Here is a 19,608-nt window from a genome sequence, read left to right as displayed (position 1 = left end):
TAAATTTTTGCAGACACAGAGGGCTTAAAACAACTTTAATGCTTAGGTTTTTTTGACATATTAAGATCACCCTACTATTATTTAAAGCAGTGCACATCTTCATTTGGTCCAAATAGGCAGATTCTGCCCATAATTTGAGACTGTATGTAAGTACATTGAAGCCTTTGCTTCTCTCTGTCTGGGCAGACCTAATACCAGTATGTCAACAATGGCTTATTCAAACCTCTTTTAAAGAAGATCAGAACCACAGGTTAACACTTTTTCAACAAGCACTGTTTAAATGCTGATGGTCTCTGAGAGAGAAGACATCCCTTAGCTAATTTTCCATGCCCGTCTTTGCACTGGACAGTCCTGGTGTGCCATCCTGTGTTGCACGTTCGAGAACAAGAAAGCCACGGCCCCGTAACCCAGCGGGGTTGCGTGAGCTGTGGAGTAACTTTGCTGCTGCTGCTGCTGCCGCTGCTGGTGACAGAGTTAGTCATTTGCCCTTGCTTCTTTGGCACGAAGAAACTATAGCGGACATCCACTGGTTGAGTTGGATCAGTCGCAAGTATCTGCACAATAAGAACCTCTTTTGTGGCAGAGTGTCCCATTGCGTGCAAGAAATCATCTTTGTGACTCCAGCCGCTGTAGTTCATGACAGTCCCGTTGATGTCAATGATTGTTTCTGAAGTGGAGATCATGTATTTTCCATTGACAAGGTACTCACCGTTTTTCTTTTTCAGGGCCAGGTAGGCAGTGAACCTGCTCTGGTCCTTAGTCTTGAACTGCCGAACTTTGATGTGGGTCGCCCCTTCTGGGATTTTCACTACATCTGTGTAGCCCTTGCTGAATGAAGGGGAAAAAAAAAAAAAAAAAAAAAAGAGTATTTAGTAGCTAGTGTGAAATAAGCCTCAGGTCTTACTGCAATGCCTAATGAAGTCACTGGCATGACACACCTTGCTTCATTTTAGTTCAGGCCCTGAACTCATCTGGCTTGAGGCTCATCCAAGATTAACTTCACCAGGTTCCACTGTTTGTCTACTGTATCGTTCTTCATGTTCTGAAGAAATTTCTACTGCACTTATTTCAAATTGCTTAATCTTTAGCTTTAGTAATGATCTTACGTGAGTCAGATACAAGAGGAATGAAAAATAATAGATAGCGTATATACTTCGGCAAAGGGTGGGAGATATGAAACACGATGCATGCTTTGCCTGCCAAGGAAAAGATAATGAGATATGCATTGGTTACAGCTGTTTCTTGCTGTCATTGCTATAATGATGATTAAGTAAAGCATGAGCAGAGTAACAGCTGGGCAGAGGTACCTTGGGAACATGTAAAAATAATCTTGATCACTGAGAAAAAATTTGTTTACTTTGAAATTCATAAAGCCAAAGATTAATTGTCAAGTGCCTGATATGAAGTGCACCCGAACGTTTAATTTGTACCATCACAGAGTCCCCTTTTTTGCTACTTATGTAGTATCTTAATTCACGATTAGAAAAAGATGTTTAACTCTTCTACTGAAAGTGACAAGCATTCAGAACCTGCAAGTGTGCTGGAACTTATCGCTATCTCAAGTATGACATTTATTTTAACTTTACTGATACATAGAAAAAATCTAAAGACTACAGCTACCAGCTGGACTTTGAAGACATGTATTTTCATTTCTAAATCTGTGACAAAACCATTCTGCAAGTATCTCATATCTGAGAAGTTTAGTGCTCAAACTTCTAGGAAAAAAGCAATGAGAAAATATACTTAAAATATATAAAAGTGAAGGGGTCTTCTTTGGGATTTTTTAAAGAACAAACTGCTAATTTTTAGAATTTTTGGCTGCACAAGTAGAGACTGCACAGACTACAGATTAAACGCTTGTGCTATTCCCCTGCTATTTCCAGCAGTTCTGGGACAATGACTAAAACTCTATTGATTTAGCACCTCCATAAAGCCGAAGGAATATGGTGCGAAAAACATGCCAGGGGGGAGGGGTGTGGACTCTGCTTTACAGCCCTGCACAAATATTTTTACGTAGCAGTTGCCAAAATAATTCTGTTAAAACATGTAATTAAAGTTACAAAATCACTTGTCCAAAAACTTAAAGCAATGTTGGAGAATTCAAGTTGTCTGCACAAAGAACTGTAACACTCCATGTGCACAAAGCAGCACGTGCAGCCTTAATCCTTCTCTTTCCCAACTTCTGACAATCTGGCTTTACTTTTAAAAAAGTTCTTAGGAAGCAAGTTTTCCAGAAGATCAGGTTTTGACTACTTTAAAAGAAAAAAGTACAAACAAATGTTGTTATGGCAATTGTCTGCAATGGGAAATACTAGTTTCCCTTTGTACATTGTAATAGTTTCCCTGTACATTTAATGTAGAGATTGCTACAGTTTGGATTATAATGGACAGCAGCGCAGGAGCTGCTTTTTGTCAGTGGAGGAAAGATAATTTTACTACAGCCACTGCCCTTTCATATGTAAAAACAGTTTACAGACAATTAAGATTTCACTATTTTAATGAGGGGTTTATTGTAAAGTCAATACTTACATAAGGGAATAGCCTCAAACAGTATTTCCAGTAAAAAAATAAACCCTCGTCACTCCAAAATTCAATCAAAATCAAGTTAGGACAGACTTGTTATTTACAGGTTGACTGTTACTTTCTAAATGGGGCAACTTTTTGAATGCATTGAGGTTGAATTAATATTTTACTCTCTGACCAGTCTCATTTCAGTTAAAGGCATGATTTGAGGAGTAAGATGGTAACTTCACAAGAATAATTATAACAGAATCTCTCCATTTCCAAATGTGTCTATGCTACAAAATTGGCCTCACTGAAATTCATGGAGTCCCTTTAACATTTTTGCTGGAGCCTGCATTCCAGCACAAGGGTCATTACTGAAACACATTAAGTATATCTCACACTGTCTTCTTCATTTAGACATCCCAGACATTTCAATATTTACAAATTGGAAAAGATGTGGTTTATACGATTACTAAATTGGATGGAAAGTCATACTTTTTGGCAGAGGTGTTTTGGCATCCCTAGGTGAGTAATCATTGGCTTACCAGGAAGAAGATCAGTTATGTTTATTTTTAGAATAAATTCACTCTCAAAGCCATTTTTGACTGCTATTAATCAGACGAAATGTATAGAAAATAAAAGGTCATTTCAGGAGTCAGATTTCAACTTCTGTTAGCTTTCAATATGCTACGTAAGAATTTGGAAGATATAAAACAAAATCAAGTTTATGTATATTTTAAAAGATGGTACGCTAATGCAGTCACAGATACTGAGTAGAAATTGTCAACTGAAAGTTGCTAAGCACAGATTGTTACAGCAGTCCTTTGAGACCTTGGAATCTATACAAATGAAAATTAAAAATCCTTATTTTGCTATGAATCTTAACACTTCAAGAGGGAGGGAAATGAGTTCAGACAGAAAGCAGACTTACTTGTCATTGGTATCTCAGTACAAAGCTTACTGCTGCCCTCAATGTGGTCAGGGAAAACCATGCGGGTGGTTCCTTTTATTTTACTTCTTATAAGTTTCATTACAGTTAAAAGCTGAACTCTGATGGAAAAATGTCTTACGGAGAACTGCTATAAATATTTTGACTTAAAAAAAAATCCATCTGGTGATCGATATTATGCCAATGGACATGAAGTGATATAGCAAATGCCATGCTTAAGCCGATGTTTACTTCTGACATCTCATCCAGTCATCTAAGTTCCACATATACTCAGCAGTGTGAAAAGGTATTTTTAGGGTATAATCCCTCCCAGCTATTAAGGAAAACTTTTACAGCTATGCTCTAATGCTGTCTGCTTCTCTCCGCTAACTACACAAGGCATCTGTGTCACTAACTCAGGTGGGATGTCCTCATTGTCTTTCAAAGTTAGATGAGATGAAACACATTGCTAACACAGCATCATCTGGGAAACGCAGCGTTTCAGAGATAGCCAGATTATTCTGAACCCAACAACTTTCAGATTCACTCCTCTCTTCCCCTTTCCTCTCTCCTCTAGAAACCACAAGCCATCTGACACAGCAAGATTAGCAAGTAGCACAAGGTGCTGGTGCCTTATTCTTGGCAGGCTTCATATTAATGGGGTGCTCACCTGTATTGCTGGCATTTTGTGTCAGAAATGAACTGGCTACAGGGTTTTGGCAGTTGATTATTTGCCAGTTTCGGGGTAATGTTAAGAGGCCAGCTGTAAATATCTGGAAAGTGCAGTAACGTACAGGCAATGTACTTTTTTGCTCAATCTTCGTATGAAAGTAAATTGTATTTAGAGACAGAAAAAAAAGCAAGCATATATCAGAGTTATTATTTGCACAACAGGATACATTTACTATTAGTCAAGATCAATACCTCTTTTTGGTAAAGGTTCCCATGACTTTTGTGCAGCTGGAATTGTCTCCTCCACACACCCCGCATTTGTCATACTGGAGCTTGGAACCGATGATGCCATCGCAACCAGTTCGGATGCATTTTCCCCGGACACAGACTGAATTACTGTATGGTCGACATTCAGTACCATCAGTTACCTAGGCAATCAAATGACCCCGTTAGTTATAACTCCCTTGCAAAAGATTTGCTTTTCTAAATCTGACTGGAAAAACCTGGTTACTTACTTATGTCACCTACTCAGAATGGAGTGCCTACTCTGACAGACCAGACTGAGTTTCTCTTAACGTTCCCAGCACAAAAGCAGATGAAATTTAGCAAAGGGCTGAAAGCAATGACAGATAACTCCACTCTAAGACACTAAAATGACCCTGGCTTTACTGATGATCTCACAGCTTATTAATAAAACAATAACTGTACCTGTAGATAGCCTTGCATTCGAGCTATCTACATCTAAATGTTACCTTCGTAACATTTAGAGGCAGAAAATTGCAAGTATAAGCATGGGAGACATTTCAGTTTGAAGTGCATCTGATACAACAAGCTGACTGCAAGTCACATCTATACTAATTGGCTAATTATTCTATATTAATTGACTCTGTAAGAGTCACTCTGGACTCCCTTAACATAATTCAGGGTAAAACTTGCTCTTTTACTGATAGTACTCTTTCTCCTCCACAAAACCCCACAATGACAGGTGATTCTTCAGGCAGAGACCTCTTTATCCACTACTGAAAACAAACTAGTGCGGAGTGCACTACGAGGCCCATATTTTTCATGAATCCACATATTGAGATGTGGAAAAACTTACCTCATTTTAGAGGCCAGTTCTGGTCCTAATGTATAACCAGTGGATCAAACCATTAAATCTAAATCACACAGTTAAATCTTTGAATCACATGATTAACTTATTTTCCCTTGTTGTAGGGAAAGATTTCTAAGATACCCTACACTTCTAAACTGGAGCATGAAATCATGATTGGAGATGCCATTACCTTCTGAGAAAATACCACATAATAGCCAGTTCCTTTGGCGCGGCAGGTGAGCTTGCAAACATCTCCGGGAAGCACTCCAGCGTACTTGGGGACCCATTCAACAAATGTCTTGACACCCTTTGCGTCAGACTGATAGCCATTCCTTGCTTCACACTGCTCTTGTCGAAAAGATTTAGCTGTAGAATTATTCACATCATTAGTGACTATTTCAGACCACACTGCAAAAATCATTATGCACATCTATTATTCCGATTTCTTTTTTACATAATTTTAAAGTTATGTCACTTCACCTCTTTACTTAGAACTGGCTTAAAATCCTTCAACTGTTTTAGCTTGGAAATCTTCCCATGACATAATAAGCATTAAAGGACTAAAGCTTGCATTACGGTTCATTTTCCAGGACTGAAATTTCTTTTCATTTAAGTGTCCTTTCTGTATGGCGTCAGGGTGGGGATGGGGGAAGAATTACGTTATTGTATTAATGATGAATGTCTTGCCTTTGTAAATACATTTTGGAGAAACTACAACGGACCTTTGTGGTTTCCTTTCACAGCTGACGTTAAATTTTTACTATCTATGAACATAGAGGCTGGAGCATGAAGGCACTTTGCAATGAAAGCACTTACCGTTTGCTGGGCAGGGTGTGACGTTGCAGGAGCGGTAGATGGCCCTCTTGCCAGTGCAGTACCGGCCGTTGTTTCTAGGAGCTGGGTTATTGCAGTGACGATAAGCAAACTGAACTCCTCCACCACAGGTACGGGAGCACTGTCCCCAAGGTCCCCAGGACCCCCAGTTACCATGGCTTGAAGCCTGAAATACATGGAACAGTGGGAGGTAAGGACATCATCCAAGTGCGAATAAAGGTGCTACATCTCAAAGACACTGCTAATGTTTTCCTTCATCGAAGGTGATTCCTTGGTCATTTTAATCAGGGGTAACAGGTCATAGGAACCTTCCTTCTCCCAGCAGAGTTAATTTCTGTCTTTTATCTGCAAACTGATGACATCTCATTTGGCACTGTGTATGCAGAGGCAGTATCAGGCCTTGCTCTGCACAGCTGCCTTCAGCCTGTTTCATGGGGAGACACCCATGCACCAGAAATAGCACCCATAGTCTCATGTGCTGCTCTCTTATTTTTTGTTATTCCTATGAACACGGCTCCTTAAACTAGCTTCAAGGGATTCAGCTCCCAGAATATGTTCATAAGTCTAATCTATGATTAATTAAATGCAATTATTATGCTGTGTAGGTATGTGGCAAGAGATGGAGTTGTCAGATATAGTTTGCAACTCTGCTAAATTTGCTATCTAGAAAGAGTATGGCAACAGCATGTAGAAGTATATAATGGGTGTTACAAGGGCTGTAGCTTGATATGAATGACTCTCATAATTGGCAAGTATCTTCACAAAGCTCTGCAAGTCCATACCTCTTCTGTGGGTATAACAGAAGGGGCAGTGCTATTGTTTACCCAGTAAATTTAGAAGTATCTGAACTGTGAAGTTGACAGTTCTCATGAGCTTGGGGACTCTTCAGATGTATAAAACGACAGAGGGGACAGTGTCACTGGAGGTACAAACTTTTCTGCTCCACAAACTATATTCTGGATGAACTTCATCCACCTTTCTCTTCACCAGAGTTAGGGCCTTGGGGTCTTTCAGAAGAGGGCTGTAAATTGAATGTACAGATTTAATTTACCTCACAGTCCATTGCCAAGAAGTCAGAAAGCTAAGAATAGATCCTTGACAATCTTTCCATATGTCCTGAGACCTGACCTACGGAATGGGCAAATCCTCTGCTCTGAAGGGATGCTCCCCATTTTCCAGGAATGAAGGTTTTCATACTTCAAGAAGAAAACATGCTTCCTGAAACTCAGCAGAGTTTTTCCTATAGCCCTCACCAATAACACTCCAATTACATGCTAAAAAATAAGGCAGCTTTCAATCTGACTTCCATAAAGTCCCTTTCACTCCCACAAAAATCATCAACTTGGAGAATCATGCCTTCTAAAATTCCCTAGGGTCACAGCTGGTAACTTACTGAGTAGTATTTCTTCTTGGTTTTGTCAACACATTTTCCCTGGAGGCAGATCCTCCCTTTTCCACATGGTGTTCCCTCCACAGCAGGCAGCTTCTTAGTCAGACAAACCATCTGACCTTGGCGCACAACTGCACACCAGAGGCGAGAGCAAACATCCATACCGGGACACACTGTGTATTCCGGTCCAAAAGCCAGTTTGCACTGACGAATGGCATCATAGGTTTGTCCCGGAAGCTCCTCGGGGCCCAGGATCTGCTTTCTCGGTTGGTCCAGCAAACAGTTACCTAAAAGAGCAAACCAACCTGCTATTACTCATTTCCTAGTTTTCTCTGCAGTGCTGCAAATCTGTCATTCACGTTAGGCAGACCGATAATGACAGTGAACCCCATTCAAAGGATGCTGATGTGAACAGAAAGACTCTGAGGTGTCATCAGGTTTTGGACAAGGTCATACTATTGCAACTGTGTTCTCACCCAGCAGCGTACCAGGTGTCAAGCTGCCTGTTTCGAATGTGAGTGTGTAAATGAGTTTGACTTGGGTCCGCTTGCCCTTTCCTCCTGGTTTCCTTTATTTGAATTGACTCTGAACACATTCCACTCTATCAGCTTGTGATTTAAGGAATTATCAAGACTCACAGCAAAGTAAGCAAAGTTGTCATTTACAGCAAAGTAAGTAAAGTTGTCATTTGAATTTTGAGACAGAACATCATAAATGGTGATGCTTCTAAAGAAATGCCAGAAAAAACATAAAACCCAGACATGTAGCCAATGAGACACTTGAAATAAAAAGAAAAAAAAAAAAAAAAAAGGAAAAATCCCAACAGACCAAAGGAAAAATACGAGCTGCACATCAAACCTCATGTTGGTGGTAAATCTAGGCTGGGCTTTCCTTGTAAGGAATGATACTCGGCTGGAATTAGTTTGAAGAGGGCTATCTGTTTTATACAAAAATACATAGATAACAGAAAGAAAAGAAAAAAGTAGCATAAACATAAAGAATTGTATATGTGTTTTGAGATACATTACAGAGGTCAAGACTTGTCTGGCACACTCTAAAAACAAATATTCACATTTAGGTTCTAGAGGATATATCGATATATTTTTTTTACTATCGAAAACCTCACTTGTTGACACGCAGAACTATTTATTCAGTGTAACCTCTTTTACACTTCATGAAAGGGATACGTCGTCTGGGCAAGCTTCACTTATCCTTGGCCAAAACAACTGACCACAATTTACCTCACTTTGGAACTTACACCACTATTCTTCAGTTGGATCACGGGCGAAAAAAGGCTATCTATAAAAACTTCACTATTTAGACAAAATGGAATAGAATTTCAAGCTATGGCAGTGAATTTAAACAAACCAAATACTCCATCTCTCAATGTCTTGGGTTTTCCCTCCCAAACACACACTTTACTGCAACTGATCTTTTTTTCCTCTAAAGACTAAGCCGAATCAGCCAAAAATTCTTTCTGCATCACCACTTTCTACCAAAAAACTCTCTGTCTTGTTAAACCTGATCCATTTTCCCTTTACTGACCCTGATTTACCCTAGCCTTATCTTTAATCTGGAATAGGCTGACTTTTTTAATGCAGACAAGGTGTGCCAATGCTAACTGATGAGCTGAGTGCCATGAGATAAAGTTAATTAAAAGCACCCTAGTGTTCAAAGCCTGTTGTAGTGTAAAATATTAGAGACATGGTGAGGAGTGAGGAAGCACAGATTTTTTTTCTGGAGTTTCTGAAAAGGACATAATTGGCAAAAATTGCTGTCGAAAATATACCTTATAAAGCAAATAACAGCTGAAGTCCTACTTCATATACCTTGTGATGAGGCAGTAAGCCACTACAGTGTTAGGGCAGTGGTGGGAAGGCACTAGCATGTCAACGTTCAGTAGTATACACTACTATGGTATATATACTGCAGTTTATTGAATTCCCAAGTGGAACTGTTATTCAGTATTTTAAAACATCATAATAACACTTAATTTCACCAGGACAAACACTGCTGCCCATTACGGAGATCTACCATGACTGACATGACTGCAAATAAAAATTTAGAGAAAAAAAGAAAAAAAAGTCACATCCCTGTATCTGTCAATCATTTTAGTTAACACCTATTTGAATACCTTTCACGTGTGAATAACAGGTTTCACAAACTTACATAGCAAATATAGCACTTTTTCCCCTCCAGAACACAGGGGTATGAGATCCAAACTCCTCCTTAACCAATACTGCTCTGAGAAAACACATATAATTTCTATAAAGTGAGGTATTCCAGCTGATCTAACATGATAAATTCAAAACTGAAGATAGCAAAGGCCCCTAAAGACTCCAGACAGGGGGAAAAAAAAGTCTTCACATTTATAGATAGTAGCAGTGTCCACGTTTAGACAGGTTGCAATGAAGTGCAGGTGTTTTTACCACCAGTTGGTCCAACCTCCTACTTGTAATGATCAGAGAAGACAGAGTTAAGAAGTTAGAGAATGGTTTGCCCTGGGACCTCTGGTTGAGAAGTCAGAGAGGGCTTCAATTCACTACATTACATTGCAACATACAGAGCATGTATATACCGCTACTCCTACTTTTTGTCCCGAGTACCAAAGAACATCTGCGTGCTCTGAAACAGAGCAACATTGTTGGCTGATGACAGTGTTAATTAAGCCATCTCATTATGTCTCCTCAATGTTATGTGTAATACATCTTGGAAAAAAAAGGCAGAATAAGATCTGTGCAGGAAGCAGATAACCAGGATATAAATTAATTAAAATAGAAATGGTCCTTGTTTCAGGTTGCACAGAGCACTGAGCACTCTGACTAAACACAATAAATCGCAAGCAATCATTCCGCAGCCTAGTGGCTGGCATGACAATAAAGGCAATTAGTATCTTAGGGGAGGGTTGGCTAAAACCAGATAGAAATAAATGTCCTTGTTTTCTGGACACTAACTGAGCCTTTTCTTCCTAAATGTCAAACTGCTGTCTGGGGTCATCTCATCTCATGAGTGTAAACCAAATGGTGGTATCACAACAATGATGTTTATAGTTCTCAGAGTGGGCCTCAGGAGACAGGGAATCAGCACCTTGATCCTCTCCAGACCACCTGGTTGACCTTGGACGAGACATTTATGTTGGGATTTATTTAGCTGACTTTAACTGTATGTAATGCTGGTGTCTGCAACTCAGTCAGCTGTCAGGTGTTTCACTACTCAGGCAAACGAGTTTGTGGTGTAATTCAGCACCACTAATGCAACCGATGAGATCAGTTAAACCACTGATGCCATTGATTAGACTCCTCTGCACTACGATGGGAACTTAAATACCCAGTTTAGGAGTAGTTACCTACATAGTAAATACCTACATTTTATAAGAGTCTGCTCCCCAACCTCACTTTCCAAATTTAGAAAAACAGGAACATCAGTACTTGACGAAGTGACGTTAAGGAATTAGAGTCAAGACTGATGTTTTCTGTTACAGCAGTAAGGGGTGAATATCTAAATCTATGTGGTAAACTTAAAAGCTTAGATAAGACATTGTTCTTTTGTAATAGAATACTGCTCACAGATTCAAACTTCTGGACTTCATTCACATTTCATAATGCTTACCCATAAGGAGAAGCAGATGAAGCACTTTATTTCCTCACACCAATGCTGCCACGCCCTTTGTCACAATGCATAAGCTCATGCCTATTCAGACCAAACGCCCAGTGCAAACTGCTTATGCTGCCTATCAGAGGATGCAAAAGTCTTCTCTTGTTCAGTGTTTCCCACATAAGCTTCCTGTGACTGTACAAAATCCATCAAAAACAGCCTAAAAGAAAGCCTGGTATGTGAATATCTGTATTCTTTTGCTGCAACTGCTACTCTGTGCCTTCCTTATCTACATTATGCCTTCAGCACTGCTCAAAATTACACCTGAATGGTTAAGGGTTTTTTTCCTCTGCCCAGCAGCACGTGAGAGAGAGGATTGTCTTCTTTCTATGGGAAGATTGCAGGGGAGCTCCTTCTTGAAAACAAAAAGGGAGGGAAAACATTGCAACTATATGGCAGTACATCTGCCTCAGCTAAGGGGAAAAAAAAAAAAACACAACCAGAAAAGCAGACACATATTCTACGAGGACTCTGTGGCTTCTGGTATACTCAGCATACATTACAAATGGGAATTATGGAGCTATGGATTCATTCACTGGCTGGAAGAAGAAAATAAAACCAGAAGTTCCCTTCCTAAAATAACGCATGCCCTTTCAGCACAATAATATGAAGAAACTGCAATTTAAATAATTGACTTCCATTTTTACTTCATAGATAGTGTTTGTGTTCTGTTAAGACAAATCTTTGATTTAAAATAAATAACTGAAAAATTACAAACTTCAACAGAAAAAGTCTCTGAAGGCCTGATCACCAAGAAAAGAGATACCCTAAACATTCTATATTTGAGATCACACCAACAGCATCAGTAATAAAATTAACTCCCAGAGGACTATGGACCTCTATGATGAGAGGTTCAAATTTTCTATTAATTATTTCACAATACTGATAACTCTTTGAGACTACATGCCTGATTGATAACCACTCATCAGTATTAGAAAGGGCAACGTATCCCAACCCACCCATTAACAGACTGACAGATCCTAAGTCCTTTACATGCAGCAAAGAATACATGACTTTGTGAAAACTGTCAACAGTTGAGGACTGCCAAACTTCTTGTACAGAAAGTCAGCACTCATGAAGAACAAGGAGACCATAATGCAGCTCTGAAGGGTGTAAAGCTCCCACCTACTTTTACTGAAAAAAAACCCTGGCAGAGTTATATTCTTAGGCCTGTAGGACTCACTGTTACAGCCCCCCTTAACTTCCACATTGAAACTGTGTCCAGCTCATGAATAAAGGTCCAAATTTCAAGCATCCCTCCAGCTGCAAATAAGCCAACGGTGAGGTGCGTGGGATAAATGCTCTCTTTGTTTTCTTTACTGTTGCAGAAAGTAGATAGCTGGATGCATAGTAATGAGAAGAAGTCAGGTCACGAAAAAAGGGAAAAAATGAGAACAACCTTTCTACTCGCCTGCAGCAGGAGAGGAAATAGAAAATGCAACATAGTTCAGAGTGCCTTGTGCTCCCTAAGAGGTCATTCACAGATGGCAAGAGAGGTCCCTTTTGTTCACCCCAGTGAACTGCACTGTACCTCAGTAACTAAACTCAAAGAGGAAAGTTCTCTTCACATGTGGAAATTAACTTGGTAATATTAAGTCAATGCCAGAGCAATATGGACCATAAACCAGGACAGTACAGATTAATGGATTTAATAAAATTGAGAGAAAAAATGAAGTCATTCTCTAATAGAGGAAATCAGGAGAAAATATTTCAGAGCACATCAAAATTAGCCAACAAAATATTTAAAAGCAAAAAACCCTTTACATTCAGCAGGCATACCATACTTTTTATCCATAAGTATTTCAGTTACCATAACAACTTGATCCATTCACTCAATTATGTCATTTTTATCTCAACATTTTGGAATTTGAATGGTTTGTTTAAGAACTGCAGTTGCTTTGGGAGCACAATGAAGACTTTAAAATTCATTAAAGACTAAAGACTATGCTTTTTTATTACTACTTTTGGAAAATGAAAGTTTTGCAGTTATTCTCCAAAGGCTAAATGACATATTTAACAAATATTAATTACATGATTTGGAAGGTAAGCTCCTGGGGCAGAAATAATATTTTATCGTATACAGAACAGAGGAGTCTTAATTCTTGCTTACAGACCCTCTACATAAACATAATAAATACAATGACATTACAAACTCAATAAATATAATGGCATTATAAACATAATAAATGCAATTAATGGTAACAGGAACGCATACATTCTGCTCACATCTGTAGTCTAACACTAAGTAGGCTATATCACCCATTTTAATTTCTGTGAGAAAAAAGCCATTTTGTTGTGTCCTCTGTTTAAAGTACTCTCTGAGCTTGTATCAGTGGCATTAGGGAAGACAAGACTAATTTCATGCTTTTAAAAAAAAACCTCTCCACATTTCAAAGCAAATTATTGCCAACACACGCTCCATCAACTTTTTCTTTTCTCTTGCAGTTGAACCATGCAAAAGGAGGCTAAGACTCTGCCAGCCTTTTAGACCTTTGCCTTGTTTTGCAAGCACTTCCAAGATAGTCCTGAAGATGAGCACGGAACGAACAAGCTGGTATAAAATGTTCTTATTTAAAAACCAGATCATAGTAAAAACTAACAAGTAGCTGACACAAGGTGTGATAACACATACCATGACCATCATCGAAAAATTCCGTTATAGTTGCTGATGTGCATTTGGACCAGGGTTTTGAAGCATCAATGCTAGTCAGAATGGAGGACATCAGGCGCTTATCTTCCATGGAACCAAAGTTCTCCTCACAAAATTTAGAGTCATCATGGGAAAGCCCAAGCAAGTGCCCTATAGAAATGAAACAAATAAATAAAATTATATGACTATCTGCAACAGAATTTACCAGCTAGAGCTCACAGTCAAGGGTAAAATGGATAGTATAATTCATTCTCAAATTTTAAACAGCAGCCCAAAGCAGGCCACTTGAAATGTGGATCTCTTCTTGAACACAAAAAAGCTGTGACAGTTTACACCATTACATATAGCAAGGAAGTAATGCCATCAGCTGACCTGTCATCGAACTGTGTTAACTGAAACCTGATGAAGACTAAAGTGTACTGTACCCATCTATATTAGTCAACAATTTAGCTCTCACTGTTTTTCAAATCATCTTCCGCAAGAAAGACTAATACTTTACTCTGTAAAGATGTTCTGCAACAGTCTAGAAAGGTGCTACAATATCACAGAATCACAGGATGGTAGGGGTTGGAAGGGACCTCTGGAGATCATCTCATCCAACCCCCCTGCTAAAGCAGGTTCACCTACAGCAGGTTGCACAGGACTGCATCCAGGCGAGTTTTGAGTATCTCCAGGGAAGGAGACTCCACAGCCTCCCTGGGCAGCCTGTCCCAGTGCTCTGTCACCCTCAGAGTAAAGAAGTTTTTCCTCATGTTCAGGTGGAACTTCCTGTGCTCCAGTTTGTGCCCGTTGCCTCTTGTCCTATCACTGAAAAGAGCCTGGCCCCATCCTTTTGACACCTGCCCTTTAAGACATTTATAAGCATTGATAAGGTCCCCTCTCAGCCTACTCTTCTCTAGGCGAAACAGCCCCAGGTCTCTCAGCCTTCCCTCACAGGACAGTTGCTCTGGTCCCCTAATCATGTTCATAGCCCTCCACAGGACTCTCTCCAGTAGCTCCTTGTCTCTCTTGAACTGAGGGGCCCAGAACTCGACACAGAACTCCAGATGTGGCCTCACCAAGGCAGAGTAGAGGAGGAGGAGAACCTCCCTCGACCTGCTGGCCACACTCTTCTTCATGCATCCCAGGACACCATTGGCCTTCTTGGCCACAAGGGCACGTTGCTGGCTTGTGGTCAAGTCGCTGTCTACCACAACTCCCAGGTCCTTCCCCACAGAGCTCCTCTCCAACACGTCAACCCCCACCCTGTACTGGTGCGTGGGGTTATTCCTCCTCATGTGCAGGACCCTACACTTACCCTTGTTGAACCTCATTAGGTTCCTCTGCCCCAGCTCTCCAGCCTGTCCAGGTCTCGCTGAATGGCAGCACAGCCCTCTGGTGTGTCAGCCACTCCTCCCAGTTTTGTGTCACCAGCAAACTTGGTGAGGGTGCACTCTGTCCTCCAAACACAAAACAATGTGCACGCAAAGCAGCACATGACAGAACTTGCAAAAATCCTTAATGTCCAGGGGAGTTCAGCCCAGTGCTAGATGAGCTCTTGTAAATGCAATAGCAACCCTTTCTGTAGACCACTGATCCCCATTATCTCTAGTCTCTGGGCAACAATAATAGATTGCAGGCAACACACTTTGTTCCCTCTGTAAACATCAGGTCTGACTTTAATTTACATGCCCACACTGGATGATTTCACAGCCAACTTACTATCCGAGAAGTAGAAGACTGAATGGGAAGCAAAGTTGCAGGGAGCTCAAGCCTGAACCCTCACAGTCTTCAACCTAGGCCAGTAGATGATTAATCAGACATCCAGGGCTCCACCAAGAGTGCTTTAATGATAAGGACAAAGACCACCCAACAAAGCCACTGCAGAGAAATAAACCTGATGTCTCAAATAGCAGCTGAAGAGACACACTGTATTATTCTGCAATAACTAAAAGCCGCCTATGTATCATCAGCTTCATGTTTTGCTATAACTGCTGCAGAGTAGCTGCAAGGTGACACAAGTAGGGACACTGATGGCAGGATATCGTAGTCTGATATCCAGAAGACAGTAATGGGCATGACAATAGTAGTATCAATAATCATACCTGCAGTACAGGCTGGAAAAGAAGAAAATCATCAAATTTTATCTATTCGCCTTATATAAACTTGCTGTTACATTGTTTTCATCTGCTTTGGAGGAGAAGCCAAGAGGAAAGAGGAGGCAGCACTCACTGCTGAGCTGTATCTGAGATAAGGAAAGTAGCTATCTGACCAGAAGTCTGTTAAGGCTGCAGGAGATCAGAAATCAGGGTTTCTGTCCTGTGAAAGAAGCAAAGGTATCATCTGGCAGCCTTACCCACATGCTGACCTAAGGATGGAGCTACAGGAAAAGTGACAAGAGGACCTTGATCTATCACTTCTAGTTGTACCAGTGATGACTGAGAACAGCCAGTCTGTCTCCTGCAGCTACTGAATCCCCACTGGAGTGGAGGTGGGAAGGAGAATGAAGAGGGCATTTCTCTTTTTTTCTCTTTTCCCCTGATGTGCACACATTTATCAACTTCATTCAAATTCAGCTACTATTTGAATAAAAGTCCCTGTAGTATTATAAATGCTGGTAGGAATTTATTCAAGGAACCTAGGTTAACACTGATGAGAGTTAATACTCCTTTCCCTGTTATTTCTGTTGCTAATTGCTATTCCAATGCTGTATCACAAGCACATCGCTGCAAAAACATAATGAATCAAACTTTCATACTGAAGGCATGTCCAATTACTGGGGCATTTTATATGCAAGATTTGGGCTCGGGTTTTTCTGATAGGTAAAACCACTTTCCTTTGGCAATACTTACTATATATGGGCCAGATAATTCTATTTGTATTCTGCACTGAGACATGGCTTAGTATCAGTAGGTAGATGTCAAGTTTCAACCTGATATAGCACTATATAAATACTTGCTCTGAAGAGATGACAGCATCTTTGTTCTATTTAAGCCAAATGCTGGTGTTGAGCAAAATAATTCACTAGTAAAATTATTATTTCAAACAGGCTTATTTCTCTGACAGAGTAACCAAATAATCAGTGCATCACTTCTAACCTATAGAGCAAATTCTGTGGAAGCGTCACAGGCTAAGCGTTTAGTGAGTCAGCAGCTACTGTGCCAACGAGGACTATCTCTGACTTTGCCAAAGTCTTAGACGCCAACAACGAGTGTCTTCAGGAAACGCAAAGATGATGTTATTTTTGGCTGCCATTCTATACAGTGCTATCGCTAAGCTTGTATTCATGTTAACGCACTGAATGGCACCAGGTCACACCTCGTGTCTGAGAACTATGAGCAGAGTTGACAGGTTAATGAGCCTCAATACATGCCTAGTAGTAATATAACTAGAACCATTTTCTGCTGACATTAAGTAACGCCTTGTAGCATATTTCACCAGTGTTCTGCTACCTTAAGCAAACATTTACCAGAGAGGGCTTTAGGCCTATCCTCTGTCTTTCGTTGACAGACCCCTCAATATGTGGTGCACCTTCCCACTTAAATCAGGACTGTACACACTCTGCTTTGCAGAGCTGCTCCGGAGTTTCAGCCAGTTTCTTATATCTTACTTGAATCATAGAATCACAGAATTGTAAGGTTGGAAGAGACCTCTAAGATCATCAAGTCCAACCGTCTACCCAACACCACCATGCCCACTAAACCATGTCCTGAAATCTGTGCACTTGAATATGCATCTACTACCAATCAATTGAACAGAAATATTTGCAAAAAATTAGCCCAGCAAGCAAGAAAACACCATGCTGGTTAGACCTAAGCCTCACCATAGCAATCTCCTCTGAGACAACTTGTATGCTTAAAGGTTGCAGAAAGAACGCTTTTATATTTAATATCCCAAGACTGCTCATAGTTGTAACACTGCAAGAAATTAGTTCGCTGCAGCATGCTTGTGAAGTAAGATAATGAGGTTCTGCCAATGGAAAACGAGGTTTCATTTCTAAATCATTGGACTTGGTACTACGCTGCTCTTGGTGAATAAAAAAAGCTGGAGAATGGTTCTAAAAATTTTGTCTGAATAACCTCAAACGGCACACAACTCATCTTCAGTGTAGGATACGAGTAACAGTTGGGTGCAAACCAGCAATTTGAGAACTTAATTTTCCAGTGCTCAACATTTTATAGCACCATTCAGAACTACCCAAAACTCTGTGATATGAAGGATTCAGTCTTGTAGGGCAGAATTCAAGTTTCTTAACCTTAACACCCTCTGATACTGCTCTGCAATACTCCACCCATGTAAGATACAACTTAGCTCTCTATACGAATCCTTTTCTCGCATAACTGTATGTCACCTTTCAAAACTTTGTTCATCCTATGTGACAGACATCCCACATGAGCACATAATAAAAGACTTAATACAGTGCAGATATGCACAAGCCGCATTAAGGCTGATGCTTCTGAATGTGCAACTTGGACACCTCTGAGTTTCTCTGCTACCTATGACATTCTTTTAACACAGTTTTTGTGTGTGTATGTTCCTCCTTGCACCAACTTCATCAGCCCTGGCTTTGGAAAGACCTCTTTGTCTTCACCACGTGCATTTTTCATCCCCGGCTACTCCTGTAGTGCAATTTCTAAGCAACTTCATCTTAGACTACCTACAGAACATTTCATGCCAAAATCCTTTGGCAAAAGCACAGGAAACTGAAACAGGGTCATCTTCTGGAAACTGTCAAGCTACTGGCTACACTTTTAATTAGAGTGCACCATAACTTCTATACTTTCCAGTGACAAATGGGGTGAAATGAGGACATACCTCATTAACAGTGTCTACTTTGTCATATTAAATCAGGCCATTGTTCTAAAGCATGATGAGAACGAAGTCACTTACTTGGCAGACTTCAGCTTTTTGAGGAGAAGCTTCCCAAAGTATTTGTGAATCTCTCTTGTTATTTTTAATTTTTTCAAAAATAATTTTAAAAGAATCATGACAAGGAAAGAAGTAGTAAGTAGTGAATAATTTCCAAAATGTATAATTCTGATTGTCAGTATTTGAGCTTCTAAATTAGCCACCAGTGATGCTAGTGAGGATAATAGCTGTTTATAGCACTAAGTATAGGGACTCTAGCTCTCCACACTGATTTGCCAGTTATACCAATTTGCCAGTTTGTATGCATGCTTGCCAAACACTGCAAATGCAACTTTCAAAGAATTTTATGGAACTAAAATTCCTAATTCTTATCACAACCTAAATCTCTCTCTGTCCTAACTTTGCCTTGTAAGGCATTCTGACCAGATTTAAAACAGATTAAAGCATTTGACAAACTTCCAATGACTCTTAAAACTTTTTCCGCATTTTATTAAAAACAATCAAAATTAAAAATATCACAGTGATCTGTAATCTCTAAATACTACCTAGCCGACGTATACTCTTTTTAGCAAAGAAGTGAGAACAACAAAAAGTACTTCTACACCTGCGCCCTTTGTCATTTTGCATCCAAGAATTAAAGAAGGGAAATTTCCCTTCCTACTTGAAAAGTATCTCTCTCCCCCTACCTTGCATGCATGAACATGCTGCATTATCACATATTACTCAGGACATTAGGGTCGTCCTTGGCATTTACTAGTGGGGCGTTTCCTTTCATAAGAACCAAAGTGAAAAGGTTACAGCTGATCTTTCAAGTGATTCTGTATGTAAGTATAATTCCAGAGAAGGCTTTGGGCAAAAGCAAAGACTTAAGGAACATGAATCTTAAAAACAATGCCAATTTTAGCACCACACCATTTTTTACTACTATGAACGTCAAACGAGGCTATTGGAAAAATTAAAAAAAAAAAAAAGCTCCCAGCAGCTGTGTAAAAAGATGACTGATTGAGAATGGGTTAGTAGATCATCTGATGTTT

The 19,608-nt window shown here is 39.9% G+C and overlaps 1 protein-coding gene across 1 annotated transcript in view; it reads right to left on the bottom strand.

Moving 5' to 3' along the window:
• Window positions 1-251: 251 nt before the first annotated feature.
• ADAMTS5 (ADAM metallopeptidase with thrombospondin type 1 motif 5) overlaps window positions 252-19,608 on the bottom strand; it is a 40,945-nt gene continuing 21,588 nt past the window's right edge. The window contains exons 3-8 of the mRNA XM_086462732.1: window positions 13,709-13,876; window positions 7,426-7,709; window positions 6,015-6,198; window positions 5,389-5,564; window positions 4,358-4,533; window positions 252-828 (exon numbers count right to left, since the gene is read on the bottom strand). Of these exons, the coding sequence (XP_086318858.1) occupies window positions 252-828; window positions 4,358-4,533; window positions 5,389-5,564; window positions 6,015-6,198; window positions 7,426-7,709; window positions 13,709-13,876 (1,565 nt within the window). The remainder of the gene's footprint in view (window positions 829-4,357; window positions 4,534-5,388; window positions 5,565-6,014; window positions 6,199-7,425; window positions 7,710-13,708; window positions 13,877-19,608) is intronic.

The sequence above is a fragment of the Leptosomus discolor genome, chromosome 1 (genome assembly GCF_034619465.1).
Source record: "Leptosomus discolor isolate bLepDis1 chromosome 1, bLepDis1.hap2, whole genome shotgun sequence".
NCBI classification, from domain to species: Eukaryota; Metazoa; Chordata; class Aves; order Leptosomiformes; family Leptosomidae; genus Leptosomus; species Leptosomus discolor.
Note: the sequence above shows the minus strand (reverse complement) of the source record. Positions and strands in the feature narration are given on the sequence as shown.